Source organism: Dreissena polymorpha, chromosome 1, assembly GCF_020536995.1.
Source record: "Dreissena polymorpha isolate Duluth1 chromosome 1, UMN_Dpol_1.0, whole genome shotgun sequence".
Taxonomy (NCBI): Eukaryota; Metazoa; Mollusca; class Bivalvia; order Myida; family Dreissenidae; genus Dreissena; species Dreissena polymorpha.
In genome coordinates this window covers 112,310,732-112,330,794 of record NC_068355.1, presented here as the reverse complement: position 1 = coordinate 112,330,794, position 20,063 = coordinate 112,310,732, and the positions used below count along the sequence as shown (strand labels likewise).

The 20,063-nt window shown below is 34.8% G+C and overlaps 1 protein-coding gene across 7 annotated transcripts in view; it reads left to right on the top strand.

The window, feature by feature from the left end:
- Nucleotides 1–16,223, top strand: part of LOC127844556 (uncharacterized) — an 82,502-nt gene extending 66,279 nt beyond the window's left edge. For 3 of the 7 annotated variants that reach the window (XM_052374945.1, XM_052374913.1, XM_052374936.1), the window contains exons 4-5: nucleotides 1,021–1,534; nucleotides 1,762–6,980. In XM_052374945.1, the coding sequence (XP_052230905.1) occupies nucleotides 1,021–1,532 (512 nt within the window). In that variant the 3' untranslated portion in view covers nucleotides 1,533–1,534; nucleotides 1,762–6,980. Of the gene's footprint in view, nucleotides 1–1,020; nucleotides 1,737–1,761; nucleotides 6,981–8,693; nucleotides 9,296–10,230; nucleotides 10,287–11,383; nucleotides 11,915–12,124; nucleotides 12,260–13,800 lie in introns of those variants that run through there. The other 4 variants (XR_008032810.1, XR_008032808.1, XR_008032812.1 and 1 more) reach the window with 4 other exon arrangements.
- Nucleotides 16,224–20,063: the final 3,840 nt, after the last annotated feature.

Here is a 20,063-nt window from a genome sequence, read left to right as displayed (position 1 = left end):
GATCCAAGAAAATATAATATAAGACTAAATGTAAGATACACTTAAGATTATTAACATAACAATTCTTATACGGGCAATGATACTTGATTTATAACACGATGTCAAGAATACATTTAACCCAATAACGGCGGATAGAATTCTCCGAAGCGTAATTCAATAGAAAAACAATAGTTGTCACCATAGGATGACTTATGCCCCCTATAAACGCTTGATAGAATTTATTAGCTTTTTTCGAAACCTAAACGCAGATTTGGAAACCTAAACGCGGACCCTAAGTTCAAGGTCAAGGTCACAGGAGTCAAATTTGTGTGCGTATGGAAAGGCCTTGTCAATATACACATGCATACCAAATATGAAGGTTACATCTCAAGGGACAGAGAAGTTATGAGCATTTTTCGAAACCTTAACGCAGATTTCGAAACCTTAACGCGGACCCTTAGTTCAAGGTCAAGGTCACAGGGGTTAATTTTTTGTGCGTATGGAAAAGCCTTCTCCATTTACATATGCATACCAAATATGAAGGTTATATCTCAAGGGACATAGAAGTTATAAGCATTTTTCGAAACCCTAAACACAGATTTTGAAACCTAAACGCGGACCCTTAGTTCAAGGTCAAGGTCACGGGGTGAAATTTTCTGTGCGTATGAAAAGGCCTTGTCTATATACACATGCATATCAAATATGAAGGTTATAGCTCAAGGGACATAGAAGTAATGAGCTTTTTTCAAAACCTAGACGCAGATTTCGAAACCTAAACGCGGACCCTTAGTTCAAGGTCAAGGTCACAGGGGTCAAAGTGTGTGTGCGTATGGAAAGGCCTTGTCCATATACACATGCATGCTAAATATGAAATTGCTATCTGAAGCAACATTAAAGTTAAGAGCATTTTTCGAAACTTAAACCCAAAGTGTGACGGACAGACGGACGGACAGTCCGATCACTATATGCCCTCCTTCGGGGACATAATAATTTGGAGTTAAAATTGATCATACACTTATTATTTTAATGTCATGTTTAAAGCTTCGCAACAGAGACAGCATGAAAGGAGAGCGGAGGATTATGATGATACTCTGCCGTTTATAGGAGCGACTGTAAGTCAAAGATATAGCACAATGCCTGTGCACCAAGTGCGACCACTATTTCCTGTTTACGAAGAGGACAAACCAATGGCGCCTCTGAATCTATCCAAGGACACCATAGTAGTCTATGCAACAACTCCTAACAGGGTTGCACGGTCCAACAGTTTAACAGGGTCCTGGTTGATACATGCTTTACGCACAGTGATTGATGGTCACCAAGGGCCAACAGTTGATTTTCTGCAAATATTGACCAAGACTGCCCGCCAAGTAGCCTTGCAGTCGACACTTGTTTACAAAAAACAACAAGACGATTATGGGCAAGTTTTCTACGAAAGAAATGCTTCTGCCGCCCCGATTCCCGATGAAAAAAGATCAGGAGGAAAAAACGCCATCTGTATTGAGCACCGGCTTTGTAGGAGAGTCCTACTTGCGAAAACACGACCAGATCATTAGCGGTACTTGTATATACCGGGCCCGTGTATATACCGTCTTTTCCTTTTTCGTTTAACATTCGAAACAACAAAACACGAAAATCAACGCATATAAGTTCATATTCCGATTTTCTAATAACCTAAACTTAAACAAAATTCGAAAACAAAATTAACTTCTTTATATCGTTTTTCGTTGTACTTATTATTAAACAAAAAACGAAATTGATTACCCTGTTCATATTTCGTTTCAGATCATATAACAAAAATTAATGTTTGAAAATTGGAACGGATTGTTTGATCCCGTTTACCGTTCTTAGTTTGAAAGAACGATATACGAAAAACGAAAAACGAGTGGCGTTTGCGGGATGTGCTGCTGTCTTGGGGAGGTAACTCATTAGTGGCTTTTTGCGCGTTTTTTTCTCCCTTACATAAGACTGAATCACTTATTTCCATCAGCATGGCTTATTACGTGCTTTTTTTCGTGGAGGTTAAGACACGCCCGTAAGGGACAGAGACGTGGATATTTTCAGTTGTTTTTCCAGGTATTGTTTTTTTCCAATTTGAAATGATCATAACCTTGACATCGAAAGGTTTTCCAACGTACAGGTATTTCATGCCGATCCAGCCGATTAGATAGGGCTATAATTAGCCTCTTATGACACTTCTTATTCTTTGCCCCTTTGCTATGTAAATTCAGTACTTATTTTACAGAAAAACAACTCTTTTTAATCCTATTATCATGGGGGGGGGGGTCCTTACATTTTAAGAGTTGCAATACCCCGTCCCCTGAGTCCCGTATTCCTATTTTTATTACCCGTTATACCGGAATGACATTTAAAAGACACAATAATCGGCGGCGGCTGCTAAAATGTCCCTATGTTTTACTTTTAACGTCACCTTACATAATAGAATGTCAAAGTTGTATTAGTACAGCCACTATTGAAATAAAGAACAGGACGAAAGAAGAATAAATATATAAAAATATTTTAATCTTATGGAACGGTAAAGTGCAAGGTGTCTAATATATAATTTCCAATTCGTTCGATTAATAACAAATACATGTTGCATTTAACAACTGCATTGTGATATGTCTAGTGATTTAAGCTCCTGAAACCGCTTTGCGCTTGAAGAAAATGAAATGAACTTAAATATAATTAATTAATGTACCAATTTTATAACTTATTAAACAACATATTTAATGTTCCTGAAATAGCTCCCAAGATTAAGTTATTGCTAACAAGATATGTACATTCCAATGATATTATAACGCCGCTTAATCTTTTTTCCTTTAAACGTTACGTTACTTAAAGAAGGCGAATATCATGCGTCACGCCTATAGAATCTACTTGAACTCGTTGAAATGTTCCGTTTATTACCTCGGTTGTCTTCTAAAATGAAACTCGAATGCCATTATAGAAAAGTGTTTACATTTGTAACAATACGTGTATGATTTGCTGAGTCAATGATATACATGAGGAGCGCGCCATCAAGCGTTCGCTTGCATGATCTGTTAAAGTACATTTATCAGTTGATAAGTGTATTTTCTTTTCGTTTTATACACATCCAGTTCATTTTAACAGTCTTTCACAAATTGGACAAAATCTGTACACCAAACAAAAACGTTATTAAAAATAAATAAATAAATTTGTAGCAACGTCAGAGTTATAACTTATAAAATAAAATCCATTGACATAATGTTCTATACCTAGCGTTGATTTTTCTGTTATTTGAATGATGTGTTCTCGCAAAGAGCTTCAAATAATTTTATAATTGTTATAAGCAAATTTTCTTTATTCTATAAGGGGAGCACCAAATATAATCATGCTGATAAAATTTAAAAAGAACTCAGTGCGTGAACCGATAGCTTTATAACAACATAAATTGTAACATGCAGGACCAGTATCGCATCCTACATTTGCAACTTGTTGCAAATCACTGGCTCGATGCAAGAACTGCATGGGCACCTGTTATGAGAGCCCACCGCCAGCCAGTTACCCGAAGTGTATGAGCCAGGACGGCACACGACGTGCCATGACAGGGCTTTATGAGGCCGTGCATGCTCTTAGGAATAATTCACCATACTAATTGAATGTACATGTGTATATGTATAGCAATAATGTGGATTTTTATTTCATTTCTTAAACAGATATGAATACAGTGTAGTAAATAATTCATTTGTTGTTTATTACTTGAAGAGAAAGGCTACGCCGAACAAAGATATTTTATTGTGCAATGCTTATTGTAATGCATTTTATACATTAAATCAAAACCAATGACTTGAAACAAAAGCAGGCATTTATATTGGTATCGTTAAATAACTTTACTGTTGATCTATTCATTATTCCATTCGACTAGCCAAAAAGAGCTGTGCCAACTGCCAAGACTCGTCTATTCTTCCTCTATAATACATGTAATAGTGAACATTTTATTATTCAAAATAATAGTTTCAAAGGGAGAAAACTGCGCACTAAGATAATCATGAGTTATCATCCAAATAAAGCTGCGCAGCGCCCCTCGTTTTCCGTTTTCCCAATCGGGACTCCTCGGACAATTCCGCCATAACGGCGATCGTCTGGTGTAGCCCACTGTCCGATGCGTTCAGATTGCCGTTTTCCGTGTATCGTTTTATCAAATCAAGAACGATAAATGAGAGCAGGCGTTTTGTTTCAATTTTCAAATATTGATTTTTTTGTAATTTATATTGAAACGAAATAGGAATCGACATACACGTTTCGTGTTTTGTTTTGTGATTAGTAAAACGAAAAACGATATAAATAAGTCGATTTGTTCTTTGTTTTTTGTATTTGTTTCGGTTATAAGAAAATCGGAATATGAACTAATATGCGTTTATTTTCGTGTTTCGTGTTGTCGAATGCAAAACGAAAAACGAAAAGACGGTATGTACACGGACCATACAGTGCCAATATAAGCATGTGACTGAACTTTATGTATAATAAAATACCGTTATGATAAATACATTTTTTCCGAAATGAAGGCGATTTAAATCGTTTGAAGCTCAACTTACTGAGCATAATACCTCACTGTAAAAACAAATGCAAATAAAAGAAACATGCCACGCATTTAAAGGGATCTTTTCACGCTTTGGTAAATTGACAAAATTGAAAAAAGTTGTTTCAGATTCGTAAGTTTTCGTTTTAGTTATGATATTTGTGAGGAAACAGTTATACTGAACATTAACCATGCTCTAATATAGCCATTATATGCATGTTTTGACGATTTTAAAACCTAAAAATTATAAAGCGTTGCAACGCGAAACGATTGAATAATTTGGAGAGTTTTGTTTTTGTCGTTAAATTTTGTGAAACTACGAAGATTGCTTATATAAGGTATAAAATACATCACGTATGTGTGCACGGCGGAATAGCTCAGTAGGCTAAAGCGTTTTTACTTCAGGACTCTGGCAGGACTCCAGGGGTCACTGGTTCGAAACCTGCTCCGGGCAATGTTCTTTTCCTTTTTTTATTTTTTTTCTTGATTTTTTACTGGAGCTTTTACGATCCAATGTTTACATTTATCAATATAAAGCATTTAATGAATAAGTTAAAAAAATGCCAAAATCTGTGAAAAGGCCCCTTTAATGTATGCTTATGAAGTGATATGAGTGGTCAAAGTTTTCGAACTAAACGCACAGCCTAATGACTAGTGAAACTTTTAAAAGTATAACACGAATCAACAGCAATCCTTATATAACAGTACGAGCTTTCCTTTTGTTAATGCGTTTTTGTATGCATATTATAACCCGTATGTATCGTGTAATATTTTATATGTGTAATAATGATTCAACGATTCGTTTTGTAGCAATTTACTGTATTACATGTTTTAAGAAAAGAAATAATTTTATTTTTGTTTAACTCAGCGTTTATAATGGTTATTCATTTACCGATTGATATGAAATGAATGTACTGTGTTTAAATCTGTTGACGCCGATTTTTTTTAACATTTTCAGTGTATTATGTAATGATTATGATATGAATGTGATTTATTTGCTGTATATCCATCCTCTTCAAAAGCATCGCCACAACAGTTCTGTCATTACTTTGATTATTATTTAAAATCGATAATACTCTTCTTTCACCAGTCTTCACTATTTCTACGCGAATCGAATTTCGAAAGTGTTTTGCTTTGCGAAAGATTTATAAAATCATTGTATTAGTCAGATGTATTATTGACAAGAAGTATGTGTGGCGCCCATAATAATCGTAATACACATAAGACAGCAAAATTTTGTTTCAACTTTGATGTTAATCACAATGTATCTGACATATTTGATTACACAACGTAAAAGCATTAAATACACGTGATCCATCTTGACATAAATAATAAAAGAGTACAAGTATTTATAAGATACTTTGCTAGATACGCGTTCTTTAACATACACGTGTTATATAGTACTATCTTTGGTTTATTTAAAAAGTAGAATTTTACAAGCTTAAAATATTATTTGAGAACGATTACAATTATTCACAACAAGTCAAAAGGCTATGTACAGGAAAGATGTATTAACTAATAATCAACAAACCATTATACGAACGCGTGCATCTAAATATAATAAGTTTTAAGTTATAAATATATTATTTTCCGAAACGCAACAAACGCGTTACAAACGCTTCAATGGACTTTTTGTATTTGAACTGTGCTTATATATCAAGATGTGTGCTGTTACACTTTTGTTATTTTTTATGTACGGTTTAGTACGGGTTTGGTACGGTCTATACCAGGTTTTAGCTTTTCGCTTTGTAGAAATTGTTCCCCTTAGATAAATTTTCACCACTGGAAAGTCATATACGTTTAGGCGGAATTTTGCACAATGCAAAGTGATTTTCACCCAAAATAGGTCCTCTTTATGCCCCCACAGTGTAAGTTTGTGTTTTATATGATGTTATTATATTATTACTTTGCATTATGAAAGTCACAATCCTTTATTTTCTGTGTAAGGTTAATTTTTTGTCGTGTTCTAATGGTTGTGACGTCACGTTAAATTTTACTATTTGTTTAACTTGAAGAGAGTGATTATTCCTTGTGTATGTAAATCTATCTGTTATTCAGATACTGTGCTATTATATAATGAATAGGACAGTACATTTTTGCTGTTTATAGGTCTTAGGCCAAGGCATATATTTTGCCTGGGTTCATGGTTCGTGTATGCATGCATACAGTACCGGTCCGTCCGGGAAATTAGGTTCTTTCAGGTCCGTCCGGGAAATTAGGTTCTTTCAGTTTATCTGAAAATCAGCTAGGACACATGTTTTCCTGAGTTTAAGGATAGATAGATTAAGGCATTTCACATTCTGATTTGTTTATTAGGCATACATGTATGATATTCATATTTAATAATTGATCATGTATGAATTCTGTATGGTGGACTTATTAGTGTTATTTGTATACTTTCAGTCTTTTACCTTGGCTCTCCGGGGCGACATAATGAATAAAAGGAAAAACAAGCATTAAGGATTTGTCATTATAAGATGTGTTGCTCTTTTTTTGCATATTTGATTTGGTTTGGTATGCTGCATCCAAAAAATTTTTTTTCTATAATGTATCCTTGAATTTCACCGCAAATATGTCATATTCAAGCTTGAATCTTGCAAATACCAATTTATTGCCGCAAACGGTTATGTTATCTTCACGGTCATGATATCTTCACGCTGCAGTTGAGAATTTTTCAGATATAACTATCATGCACTGCTTATAAGTATGAATATCACGAAGTGAATCATTTATAAATGAAATCAATTTGGCCCGAAACTGTTAATATTTTCACCAAAAAAATGATTAACATAATGTTTCAATATGAAAAAATGATTGAGAGTTCATAATCAAATCATAGTTTATACATCAATATGTAAACATCGTACCTTCTTAGACCAGGAAGGAATGGCATACTTACTGGTAACATTGGAATTCAAAATGTGTTTTCATACTGTAATATCAAGGGGACATTTTTGACTGAGGTAAAGAAGGGCATTTTCACACGTTTGAAGATTTTGAAATGTATTGTAGTGGTTAACATGATACATTTGAATAATAAAACATTAATAAAAGGGTCACCACACTATCTTCATTGTGTGGGGCTTTTCATGCAAACTTGTGCAATTTGTCTGGAAAAACAAACATACAACAACTTCATATTCTTTTGCAGGAACATACCCCCATCCCATGCAAAGTCTATCGATAATTTGTTGAAGTTTTAAGCTGTATTATCCTTCTATACTAACGCATGCAAGCTATTGTTTTACGATATACTGAGGATTGTTATATATATATATATATATATATATATATATATATATATATATATATATATATATATATATTAACTTTATTTCCTCCAAAAATGTAAGCATAACGTAATAACAAGCACAGCAGTTGAATTGATATCCCTCGCCAAATAAACGTTATTTATTGATCCGTACAGATCCCTTGATATACAGTATAATAAATAAGTGTAGGGTAATAATTAATAGAAAATAATGGAGTGTAGTGTAATTACTTTTATGAATTGCAATTCTCCTCATTGCTATATAAACACCCATGAAGTTTCATATTGAAATCTTGTAGCGTTTCTGAGGTATACAGTAGCCTTGAAAAATTACATCATACAAAAACAACAAAGGGCACTAACTTTTACGGTACGGTTAGGATTCTTGTGAATGAAACTTCTTCCGACATTGATTTGTACACACCCATGAAGTTTCATATTGAAATATTGTATCATATCTAAGATATAGCTATGAAAACGTCCATCATACAACAACAACAAAGGGCAATAACTCTTATTTAAGAAATTTAATGGTTCTGTTTCTTAAGCATTGTACTTTTCTTAATTAATAGCAATACACCCATGTAGTTTCATGTTGGTATTTTGCCTGGTGTCTGAGGTATAGCCCTGACATGTTTCATGATATAACAAACAAACAAAGGGCAATAGCCCTTATTAAAGTAAATGAAGGGTTAAGGTTCTTGTCCACGGCACTTCTCATTGATATCTATATACCTATGAAGTTTCGTGTTGCTATCTCATATAGTTTCTGTGATATAGCTAAAAAAATCGACAGACGGACGGGCGGACAAGTCCAATTCTATATCTCTTCGCCTTTGGCAGGGAATAATATTGAGCTTTTTTAAGATTATCAAATGATTAACATGTTAAATATATTCACAGGAGAAAGTTGCCATAATGAGTGGTTCCGAGCCGATAAGGCGTGGTGCAGTGATAATAATTAACAATTTAGGGGATGAAAACGATGATACAGGCAGATTTAAAAGAGGTGAGAATAACCACTTTCGTTATCGGCAAGGGAGTGATAGGGATCACGATAACCTGCAAGCCATATTTCAGCATACCTTCGGATTTCAATGGATTAACGCGAGTCCACATTATATCACATTCAATGTACGATTATTTCATTTGGACCACGGACGCAATCCCCTGCTACTGGAAGTAGAGAAGGAGCCCAAACCAAACAATACTGACCCACTTCAATGTTGTCTGCGATGCCTCATTCATCACTATGACTTTTCGCATATTGACTGCCTGGTATTTGCTGTGAGCACGCACGGTTTACACAGGAACGGTGACTGCCTGGTATTTGCTGTGAGCACGCACGGTTTACACAGGAACGGCGTTCTAAACATATTATGACCGCGAAGAATATGTCCCATTGCCCGATATCCTCAAATGGCTCGAAGAGAACCCTGGACTCGAGGGAAAGGTGAAGATCCTCATCGTTAATGCCAGCAGACAAGAGGAAAACGTATGCCGAGGTAAGACATGCACGTGCAACGCTCTGGGAGAACGGTGCTTAATGCAGTCCCCACAAGCTGTTTAGGGATACAATTTCCGCTTGTTTGGTATTTTCGTTTGAAAAAAGTATTTTCTTAGCGAAAATCCAGGTTAGGCGGATATTTTCGTCCTTGAGAGGCCATAATGAGGCTATGCTTTCCGCATATGCATTAAAGCCCATTTTCGTAGAGCCACGGTTTTGTGAATTGTCGTGAATGCCACAATTTTGTATATATGAAACATTTATATTGTTATGTAAATTTGCTCCGTCTGATATTTAAATAGACACTTTGCTCCGCCTGTTATGTAACAACATATTATATGTCTTTGCTCCGTCTATGACATTTTGGCGGTAAAATCGTATTTAGGCGGGAAAATTGAACTCTGTTATATTGCTCCATATAGCACTTTTCATGTAATTCGTGCTTATCTTGCTTTTCATGAGATGTTAGTTAGTTGGCGTGAAATTATCGTATAAATACCGAGCCATGTGCTTGGACAAGAGAGAATTAGAAAAGTATGAAAGAAAAAAGGATTGTATGTTTAAGTTTACCTTTAAAAGTTGGATTAATTATATAAAATAGTATGAAATAAGAAAAGTGAATTTATGTAAAAGAAAAGTGATTTGTTGAGAACTAAGAACTGGAAATTAAAAGTGATTTAAAGTAGAACCAGTGTCTTGTGTTTACTTTTTTTAAGGTCAATGTGGCTAAAGTAAAGAAAGTTCACCACATGAATTGGGTTCGTCTTCCAGCCCATCCTTAAGACTTCAAAGGGACATGGGTTTGGGTAGTTAAATAAATGCCATTCCATAGATTAACTTTAACTGAAATAAATTATGCGGTAACACAGGTGCATCTATCAGTTCACAGTATCAAATCAAAGATCAAAGCTTTGTTTTATTACTATACTTCAGAAGACGACTCTGGCATGCCCATAAATACAATAAGTTGGGAGATGCGTCAACTACTGGTGAGCCAATATCCTATTGCTTATATGTTTAAACAAACATTATTGTAAGAGACTGTTAAGATTAAAAAAGATAATTACTAGTGATCCAAGAAAATATAGTATAAGACTAAATGTAATATACACTTAAGATTAATAACATAACAATACTTATACGGTCAATGATACTTGATTTATAACACGATGTCAAGAATACATTTAACCCAATAACGGCGGATAAAATTCTCCGAAGCGTAATTCAATAGAAAAACAATAGTTGTCACCATAGGATGACTTATGCCCCCTATAAACGCTTGATATAATTAATTAGCTTTTTTTCGAAACCTAAACGCCGATTTGGAAACCTAAACGCGGACCCTAAGTTCAAGGTCAAGGTCACAGGAGTCAAATTTGTGTGCGTATGGAAAGGCCTTGTCCATATAAACATGCATACCAAATATGAAGGTTACATCTCAAGGGACATAGACGTTATGAGCATTTTTCAAAACCTTAACGCAGATTTCGAAACCTTCACGCGGACCCTTAGTTCAAGGTCAAGGTCACAGGGGTCAATTTTTTGTGCGTATGGAAAAGCCTTGTCCATTTACATATGCATACCAAATATGAAGGTTATATCTCAAGGGACATAGAAGTTATAAGCATTTTTCGAAACCCTAAACACAGATTTTGAAACCTAAACGCGGACCCTTAGTTCAAGGTCAAGGTCACGGGGTGAAATTTTCTGTGCGTATGAAAAGGCCTTGTATATATACACATGCATATCAAATATGAAGGTTATAGCTCAAGGGACATAGAAGTAATGAGCTTTTTTCAAAACCTAGACGCAGATTTCGAAACCTAAACGCGGACCCTTAGTTCAAGGTCAATGTCACAGGGGTCAAAGTTTGTGTGCGTATGGAAAGGCCATGTCCATATACACATGCATGCCAAATATGAAATTGCTATCTGAAGCAACATTAAAGTTAAGAGCATTTTTCGAAACTTAAACCCAAAGTGTGACGGACAGACGGACGGACAGTCCGATCACTATATGCCCTCCTTCATAATAATTTGGAGTTAAAATTGATCATACACTTATTATTTTAATGTCATGTTTAAAGCTTCGCAACAGAGACAGCATGAAAGGAGAGCGGAGGATTATGATGATACTCTGCCGTTTATAGGAGCGACTGTCAGTCAAAGATATAGCACAATGCCTGTGCACCAAGTGCGAACACTATTTCCTGTTTACGAAGAGGACAAACCAATGGCGCCTCTGAATCTATCCAAGGACACCATAGTAGTCTATGCAACAACTCCTAACAGGGTTGCACGGTCCAACAGTTTAACAGGATCTTGGTTGATACATGCTTTACGCACAGTGATTGATGGTCACCAAGGGCCAACAGTTGATTTTCTGCAAATATTGACCAAAACTGCCCGCCAAGTAGCCTTGCAGTCGACACTTGTTTACAAAAAACAACAAGACGATTATGGGCAAGTTTTCTACGAAAGAAATGCTTCTGCCGCCCCGATTCCCGATGAAAAAAGATCAGGAGGAAAAAACGCCATCTGTATTGAGCACCGGCTTTGTAGGAGAGTCCTACTTGCGAAAACACGACCGGATCATTAGCGGTACTTGTATATACAGGGTCCGTGTATATACCGTATTTTCCTTTTTCGTTTAACATTCGAAACAACAAAACACGAAAATCAACGCTTATAAGTTCATATTCCGATTTTCTAATAACCGAAACTTAAACAAAATTCGAAAACAAAATTAACTTCTTTATATCGTTTTTCGTTGTACTTATTATTAAACAAAAAACGAAATTGATTACCCTGTTCATATTTCGTTTCAGATCATATAACAAAAATTAATGTTTGAAAATTGGAACGGATTGTTTGATCCCGTTTACCGTTCTTAGTTTGAAAGAACGATATACGAAAAACGAAAAACGAGTGGCGTTTGCGGGATGTGCTGCTGTCTTGGGGAGGTAACTCATTAATGGCTTTTTGCGCGTTTTTTTCTCCCTTACATAAGACTTAATCACTTATTTCCATCAGCATGGCTTATTACGTGCTTTTTTTTCGTGGAGGTTAAGACACGCCCGTAAGGGACAGAGACGTGGATATTTTCAGTTGTTTTTCCAGGTATTGTTTTTTTCCAAGTTGAAATGATCATAATCTTGACATCGAAAGGTTTTCCAACGTACAGGTATTTCATGCCGATCCAGCCGATTAGATAGGGCTATAATTAGCCTCTTATGACACTTCTTATTCTTTGCCCCTTTACTATGTAAATTCAGTACTTATTTTACAAAAAAAACAACTCGTTTTAATCCTATTATCATGGGGGGGTGGGGTCCTTACATTTTAAGAGTTGCAATACCCCGTCCCCTGAGTCCCGTATTCCTATTTTTATTACCCGTTAGACCCGAATGACATTTTAAAGACACAATAATCGGCGGCGGCTGCTAAAATGTCCCTATGTTTTACTTTTAACGTCACCTTACATAATAGAATGTCAAAGTTGTATTAGTACAGCCACTATTGAAAGAAAGAACAGGACGAAAGGAGAATAAATATATAAAAATGTTTTAATCTTATGGAACGGTAAAGTGCAAGGTGTCTAATATATAATTTCCAATTCGTTCGATTAATAACAAATACATGTTGCATTTAACAACTGCATTGTGATATGTCTAGTGATTTAAGCTCCTTAACAAGAGTTATAACCAAACACCTTATATGAAACCGCTTTGCGCTTGAAGAAAATGAAATGAACTTAAATATAATTAATTAATGTACCAATTTAATAACTTATTAAACAACATATTTAATGTTCCTGAAATAGCGCCCAAGATTAAGTTATTGCTAACAAGATATGTACATTCCAATGATATTATAACGCCGCTTAATCTTTTTTCCTTTAAACGTTACGTTACTTAAAGAAGGCGAATATCATGCGTCACGCCTATAGAATCTACTTGCACTCGTTGAAATTTTCCGTTTATGACCTCGGTTGTCTCCTAAAATGAAACTCGAATGCCATTATAGAAAAGTGTTTACATTTGTAACAATACGTGTATGATTTGCTGAGTCAATGATATACATGAGGAGCGCGCCATCAAGCGTTCGCTTGCATGATCTGTTAAAGTACATTTATTAGTTGATAAGTGTATTTTCTTTTCGTTTTATACACATCCAGTTCATTTTAACAGTCTTTCACAAATTGGACAAAATCTGTACACCAAACAAAAACGTTATTAAAAATAAATAAATAAATTTGTAGCAACGTCAGAGTTGTAACTTATAAAATAAAATCCATTGACATAATGTTCTATACTTAGCGTTGATTTTTCTGTTATTTGAATGATGTGTTCTCGCAAAGAGCTTCAAATAATTTTATAATTGTTATAAGCAAATTTTCTTTATTCTATAAGGGGAGCACCAAATATAATTATGCTGATAAAATTTAAAAAGAACTCAGTGCGTGAACCGATAGCTTTATAACATCATAAATTGTTAAATGCAGGATCAGTATCGCATCCTACATTTGCAACTTGTTGCAAATCACTGGCTCGATGCAAGAACTGCATGGGCACCTGGTATGAGAGCCCACCGCCAGCCAGTTACCCGAAGTGTATGAGCCAGGACGGCACACGACGTGCCATGACAGGGCTTTATGAGGCCGTGCATGCTCTTAGGAATAATTCACCATACTAATTGAATGTACATGTGTATATGTATAGCAATAATGTGGATTTTTATTTCATTTCTTTAACAGATATGAATACAGTGTAGTAAATAATTCGATTGTTGTTTATTACTTGAAGAGAAAGGCTACGCCGAACAAAGATATTTTATTGTGCAATGCTTATTGTAATGCATTTTATACATTAAATCAAATCCAATGACTTGAAACAAAAGCAGGCATTTATATTGGTATCGTTATATAACTTTACTGTTGATCTATTCATTATTCCATTAGACTAGCCAAAAAGAGCTGTGCCAACTGCCAAGACTCGTCTATTCTTCCTCTATAATACATGTAATAGTGAACATTTTATTATTCAAAATAATAGTTTCAAAGGGAGAAAACTGCGCACTAAGATTAATCATGAGTTATCATCCAAATAAAGCTGCGCAGCGCCCCTCGTTTTCCGTTTTCTATGGCGCACCAAAGGGGTCGAAACTTTAAGTTCTGCTGCAGCAGAAAAAAAATGCTGTTCGAGCAGCATTTAAATGCTGCTCGAGCAGTAAAATGCTGCTCGAGCAGCATCTAAATATTACTCGAGCAGCAATTTGCTGCTCGAGCAGCATTTTTTCTGCTGCAGCAGTAAAATCCTGCTCGACCAGCATTTATTTTTAGATTATGGATCAGCCAATCAGAATCAAATTACACATATGCATTAATCATGTAACGTTGGAGAAATTGATCAACCAAATTTCGATTTTGCATGTTCCTACATGACTTTAAAGCTTGATTATTATTTTATGAACAACTACGGTAAAAGGATGAGAATTTAATAATAATTAATTAAACTACTGATTATGAGTTTGTTGCAGTTTTCCAAAGTTATTGTCAGGTCTATTTCGTTTCCGTAGAGGTAGCTTATGTCGTCCGTTTGTAAGCTCAAATTTGATTGGCTGACGGGTTCAAGCGCTTATTCTCAAAATAAATGCTGGTCGAGCAGGATTTTTCTGCTGCAGCAGAAAAAAATGCTGCTCGGGCAGGAATTTTGCTGGTCGAGCAGCATCTAGATACTGCTCGAGCAGCAAATATGCTGCTCGAGCAGTAATTTGCTGCTCGAGCAGCATTTAAATGCTGCTCGAGCAGCATTGATTTCTGCTGCAGCAGAAGTTAAAGTTTCGACCCCTTTGGTGCGCCATAGTTTTCCGTGTATCGTTTTATCAACTCAAGAACGATAAATGAGAGCAGGCGTTTTGTTTCAATTTTCAAATATTGATTTTTTTTTGTAATTTATATTGAAACGAAATAGGAATAGACATACACGTTTCGTGTTTTGTTTTGTGATTAGTAAAACGAAAAACGATATAAATAAGTCGATTTGTTCTTTGTTTTTTGTATTTGTTTCGGTTATAAGAAAATCGGAATATGAACTAATATGCGTTTATTTTCGTGTTTCGTGTTGTCGAATGCAAAACGAAAAACGAAAATACGATATGTACACGGACCATACAGTGCCAATATAAGCATGTGACTGAACTTTATGTATAATAAAATACCGTTATGATAAATACATTTTTTCCGAAATGAAGGCGATTTAAATCGTTTGAAGCTCACCTTACTGAGCATAATACCTCACTGTAAAAACAACTGCAAATAAAAGAAACACACCACGCATTTAATGTATGCTTATGAAGTGATATGAGTGGTCAAAGTTTTCGAACTAAACGCACAGCCTAATGACTAGTGAAACTTTCAAAAGTATAACACGAATCAACAGCAATCCTAATATAACAGTACGAGCTTTCCTTTTGTTAATGCGTTTTTGTATGCATATTATAACCCGTATGTATCGTGTAATATTTTATATGTGTAGTAATGATTCAACGATTCGTTTTGTAGCAATTTACTGTATTACATGTTTTAAGAAAAGAAATAATTTTATTTTTGTTTAACTCAGCGTTTATAATGGTAATTCATTTACCGATTGATATGAAATGAATGTACTGTGTTTTAATCTGTTGACGCCGATTTTTGTTAACATTTTCAGTGTATTATGTAATGATTATGATATGAATGTGATTTATTTGCTGTGTTCTCTGTTTTTTGTTTATATATAGTTGAGTATGAATACTCAAACACACAACACTCTCACGAGTAATTTATTTTATTATCTTTATAACTATATTTTTCACGCATGTATGAATGTTTAATATTGAGCACGATGAGCTTCAATATGCTTAAGTGAATAAAATATTCGTACTGTTCTGTTCTGTCTGTTTTGTTTTATCTTAAGACGGATTTAAGGCGTAATTGATCCTGGAAATATTGTGTCGGCTTTTCAAACTAAGGATGTCATTTATTTGGGTCGTAATGAGCACCATGGAAAGCATTCAGAAAAGTATAACTTATTATGTATCATTATAACAAATCTTTGTCTTTGGTCAGCCTTATATGTAAATGTTATCAGATTGGACATTTGAACGATTAATTCCACATTTTGATGACTGAACGCTAACCCTGAGAGGATATTAAAACAATACGCTCGATTTTAAAGCTGTAACGTCAATGAATTGCAAAATGACCGGAATATTTTGTATTCGAATCATTTTAAAAGTATCTAATTACATACACTGTCAAGTAAAAGGTGTTAACACATTATGACAGTTCAACTCCATAGTCAAATAATTGCAATGCTTGTGTTTTAAAGCATTTTCAAAATCGTCATAATCGTTTACAAACAATACATTGAAAGTTTCAATATTAGCCGCGTTCTGTGAAAATTGCGCATAATGCATGTGCGTAAAGTGTTGTCCCAGATTAGCCTGTGCCCAATCAGGGACGACACTTTCCGCTTGTATGCGTTTTTTTTCGTTTTAAGGAAGTATCTTCTACACGAAAATCCAGTTAAAGCGGAAAGTGTCGTCCCTGATTTGCCTGTGCGGACTGCACGTGTATTAACCCCGTTTTCTCAGAACACGACTCATATGAATAACTTAGGCGCAACGAACGCAGTCTTTTCCTATATATAGGGAATCCACTTTGTAATGAAGGTAATCATGACTCATTTCGAAGCATAAGTAATACATGAACTCTATTGATGATAATTACCATTTATTGCGTATATATGATATTTGTATTCCAATGACACATGCATGTTATGTGCCTGGCTATTGTATGCTTATATATTGTTGCGTAATCTTTATAGACTTTAAGGAGTATATTATAAACGGTATGCATTACTGGCAGTTCGGATGTTCTTATTGCATGGCAGCAATTCAAATTGTTAAATTTCAATAGGAAAATTGGTAATGAAGAAATCGAAGTATATATAATTAATGTTTCAATAATTGAACAGTGATAATTAAAATTGCATATGTCAATCAGCATTCGTAACCGTTTTATTAAGAATGTTAATACCGGGAACGATTGCAAGTCAAATTCGTAAAAACGATCTATGTATCCATTTGGTGAACTACTAGCTTAAAAGACTTGAGAAAATGTTACTTGGCATAATTACGCGGATGTTGATCTGGAACCTCATTTCGGGACACACTGGTATTTCAAAGTTACCATCGAATCCTTCCTCCCTTACCTCGACGACCTCAATACCAATGACATGCGCTGTATGGTGAGCATGTATGTACAGTGTATCTACTGTACTTAATCAATGCATACGGGGAGTTGTTAAAATGCTAAAAAAGGGGTTTGAATCTTCCGCGGATAAGTAGAATTTCGTGGATTTTAAGGGACTTGGACATTTTTAATAGATGTAAATTTGATAAGAAAATTATTCAAATATTCGGAGAGAACTCAAACGAGAAGTATGATTAATATTTATTTTAATATGTCATTTTTATTGTTAAAATTATAATTATATATTCCATACAATATGCAAGTCGGTATTCATATGGGATAATTTTTCCAACTGTTCATCTTTTAAACACATTCGGCTTGTCATTAATAAAGTTGATAACAGTAGGCATAAAAAGGAACAAGGCAGTATTATTTCTGTACTTTGAGGCAGGTAGTGTGTTTTTTTTTTCAAATTAAAGTATTCCTTTTAAAATAAGGCAGTAACGCATGCACGTCCATCTCCTTCTTTACTCACGTTTTCAAACTGTTTATCTTAGTAAAAATATATACCGCCTAGATACAATGTTATTGGTATCCATCAAGCACAACATGTTTTTGTTCGTATTTTTGGGTAGCAAATGTTCGTTTTATTATTCAAATTTAGTTTCTTAAGCATACACTGTTAAAGTCAAACTCTGTATGACAGTGTATGTGCTATTTTTTTGCAACCAAACAGCTGATTCGTTAAAAATGTGTATAACATTTTATGATTCTGGCATCAAAATTGACAAGATGCATACTTACATACTCCCAATGCAAAATGTACAGTATTGCAAAGTAGCCAAGCGCTCACAGTTACATATTTGGTAATTTTGCATAAATAGAAAAATACTTCTTGATAGATATGTTGAAATTATCAATATAGGGCTATATTATGCAAGTCACAATTTTCTAACGATACAGACTTAACAAAATATTCCATTCTTTATTTGAAGTTGTAACTTAGAATCTAGATTGCAGAAGACATTCATATCCTTAAAAATATACCATTGCAAAATATGTATTTTAATGAGAAGGAACGTAAGATTAATTGGAACACTTTGCTTGTATGTACAAACATAAACGATGGTCCATTTATAAAGTCGGTGAATATCTCAAAACCTTCGAACAGTTCTGCAATACTCTATTAATATTTTTAACATGTTTACATCCCCCCTCCAAAAAAAAATAATATAAACAAGAAATATCTTTAAACAAGATGTGTTTGTGAAACACAATGTCCCCCTATATGATGTTTGACCTTGAAGGATGACCTTGACCTTGTGAAGGATGACCTTGACCTTTCACCACTCAAAATGTGCAGCTCTATGAGATACACATGCATGCCAAATATCAAGTTGCTATCTTCAATATTGCAAAAGTATTCATAAAATAAGCAATTTGGGCCACATATATTTGACCTCTGACCTTGAAGGATGACCTTTACCTTGACCTTTCACCACTCAAAATGTGCAGCTCCATGAGATGCACATGCATGCCAAATATCAAGTTGCTATCTTCAATATTGCAAAAGTATTTATAAAATAAGCGATTTGGGCCACATATATTTGACCTCTGACCTTGAAGGATGACCTTGACCTTGACCTTTCAAAACTCAAAATGTGTAGCTCCATGAGATACACATGCATGCCAAATATCAAGTTGCTATCTTCAATATTGCAAAAGTATTCATAAAATGAGTGATTTTGGCCACATATATTTGACCTCTGACCTTGAAGGATGACCTTGACCTTGACCTTTCACCACTCAAAATGTGCAGCTTCATGAGATACACATGCATGCCAAATATGAAGTCTCTATCTTCAATATAGCAAAAGTTATTGCAAAATGTTAAAGTTGGCGCAAACAGACCAACAGACCAACGGACCAACAGACCAACAGACAGGGCAAAAACAATATGTCCCCCACTACTATAGTGGGGGACATAAAAAGATATACGGCGTTGATTGTGGTCGATGTTTATGAACGATCAAAAGTTATCTCTATGAGATAAAAAGTAGCGGATGCCTTTTTTCTGCGCAGTTCTTAGCTACATCACAAGCAAATCAATTACGGGGTGTTGCGCCAGATTTCGTGGCTTATTTTGCTTTATGTGATATTATAACTCAGATATCTATATTTACAGAATAGAAAAACACAAGAAACATAAACGATTGCATATAGGTCAGCCGGCAATACTCGAATCTTATTTACTTGCATAATTATAGTATAGTGAATTATTGTGCTCATGCTTAATAAACTGGTCTAAATGGATAAATATTTCTAATTAATTTTATCAAAATTGGTCCTTATCATTCAAATGTTGAAAACATATTAAAAATCGATGATTGGCATACCACAATAATATCGCCGAATATCTTTATTTAGTATCTTTCTGATCAAAACAGACTTCAAGTGCACACAGTTTACGAGACGGCGTTTAAAGATTTCTGCAACTGACCGCAAACTGACCTTGATACCTTGCGGATTCG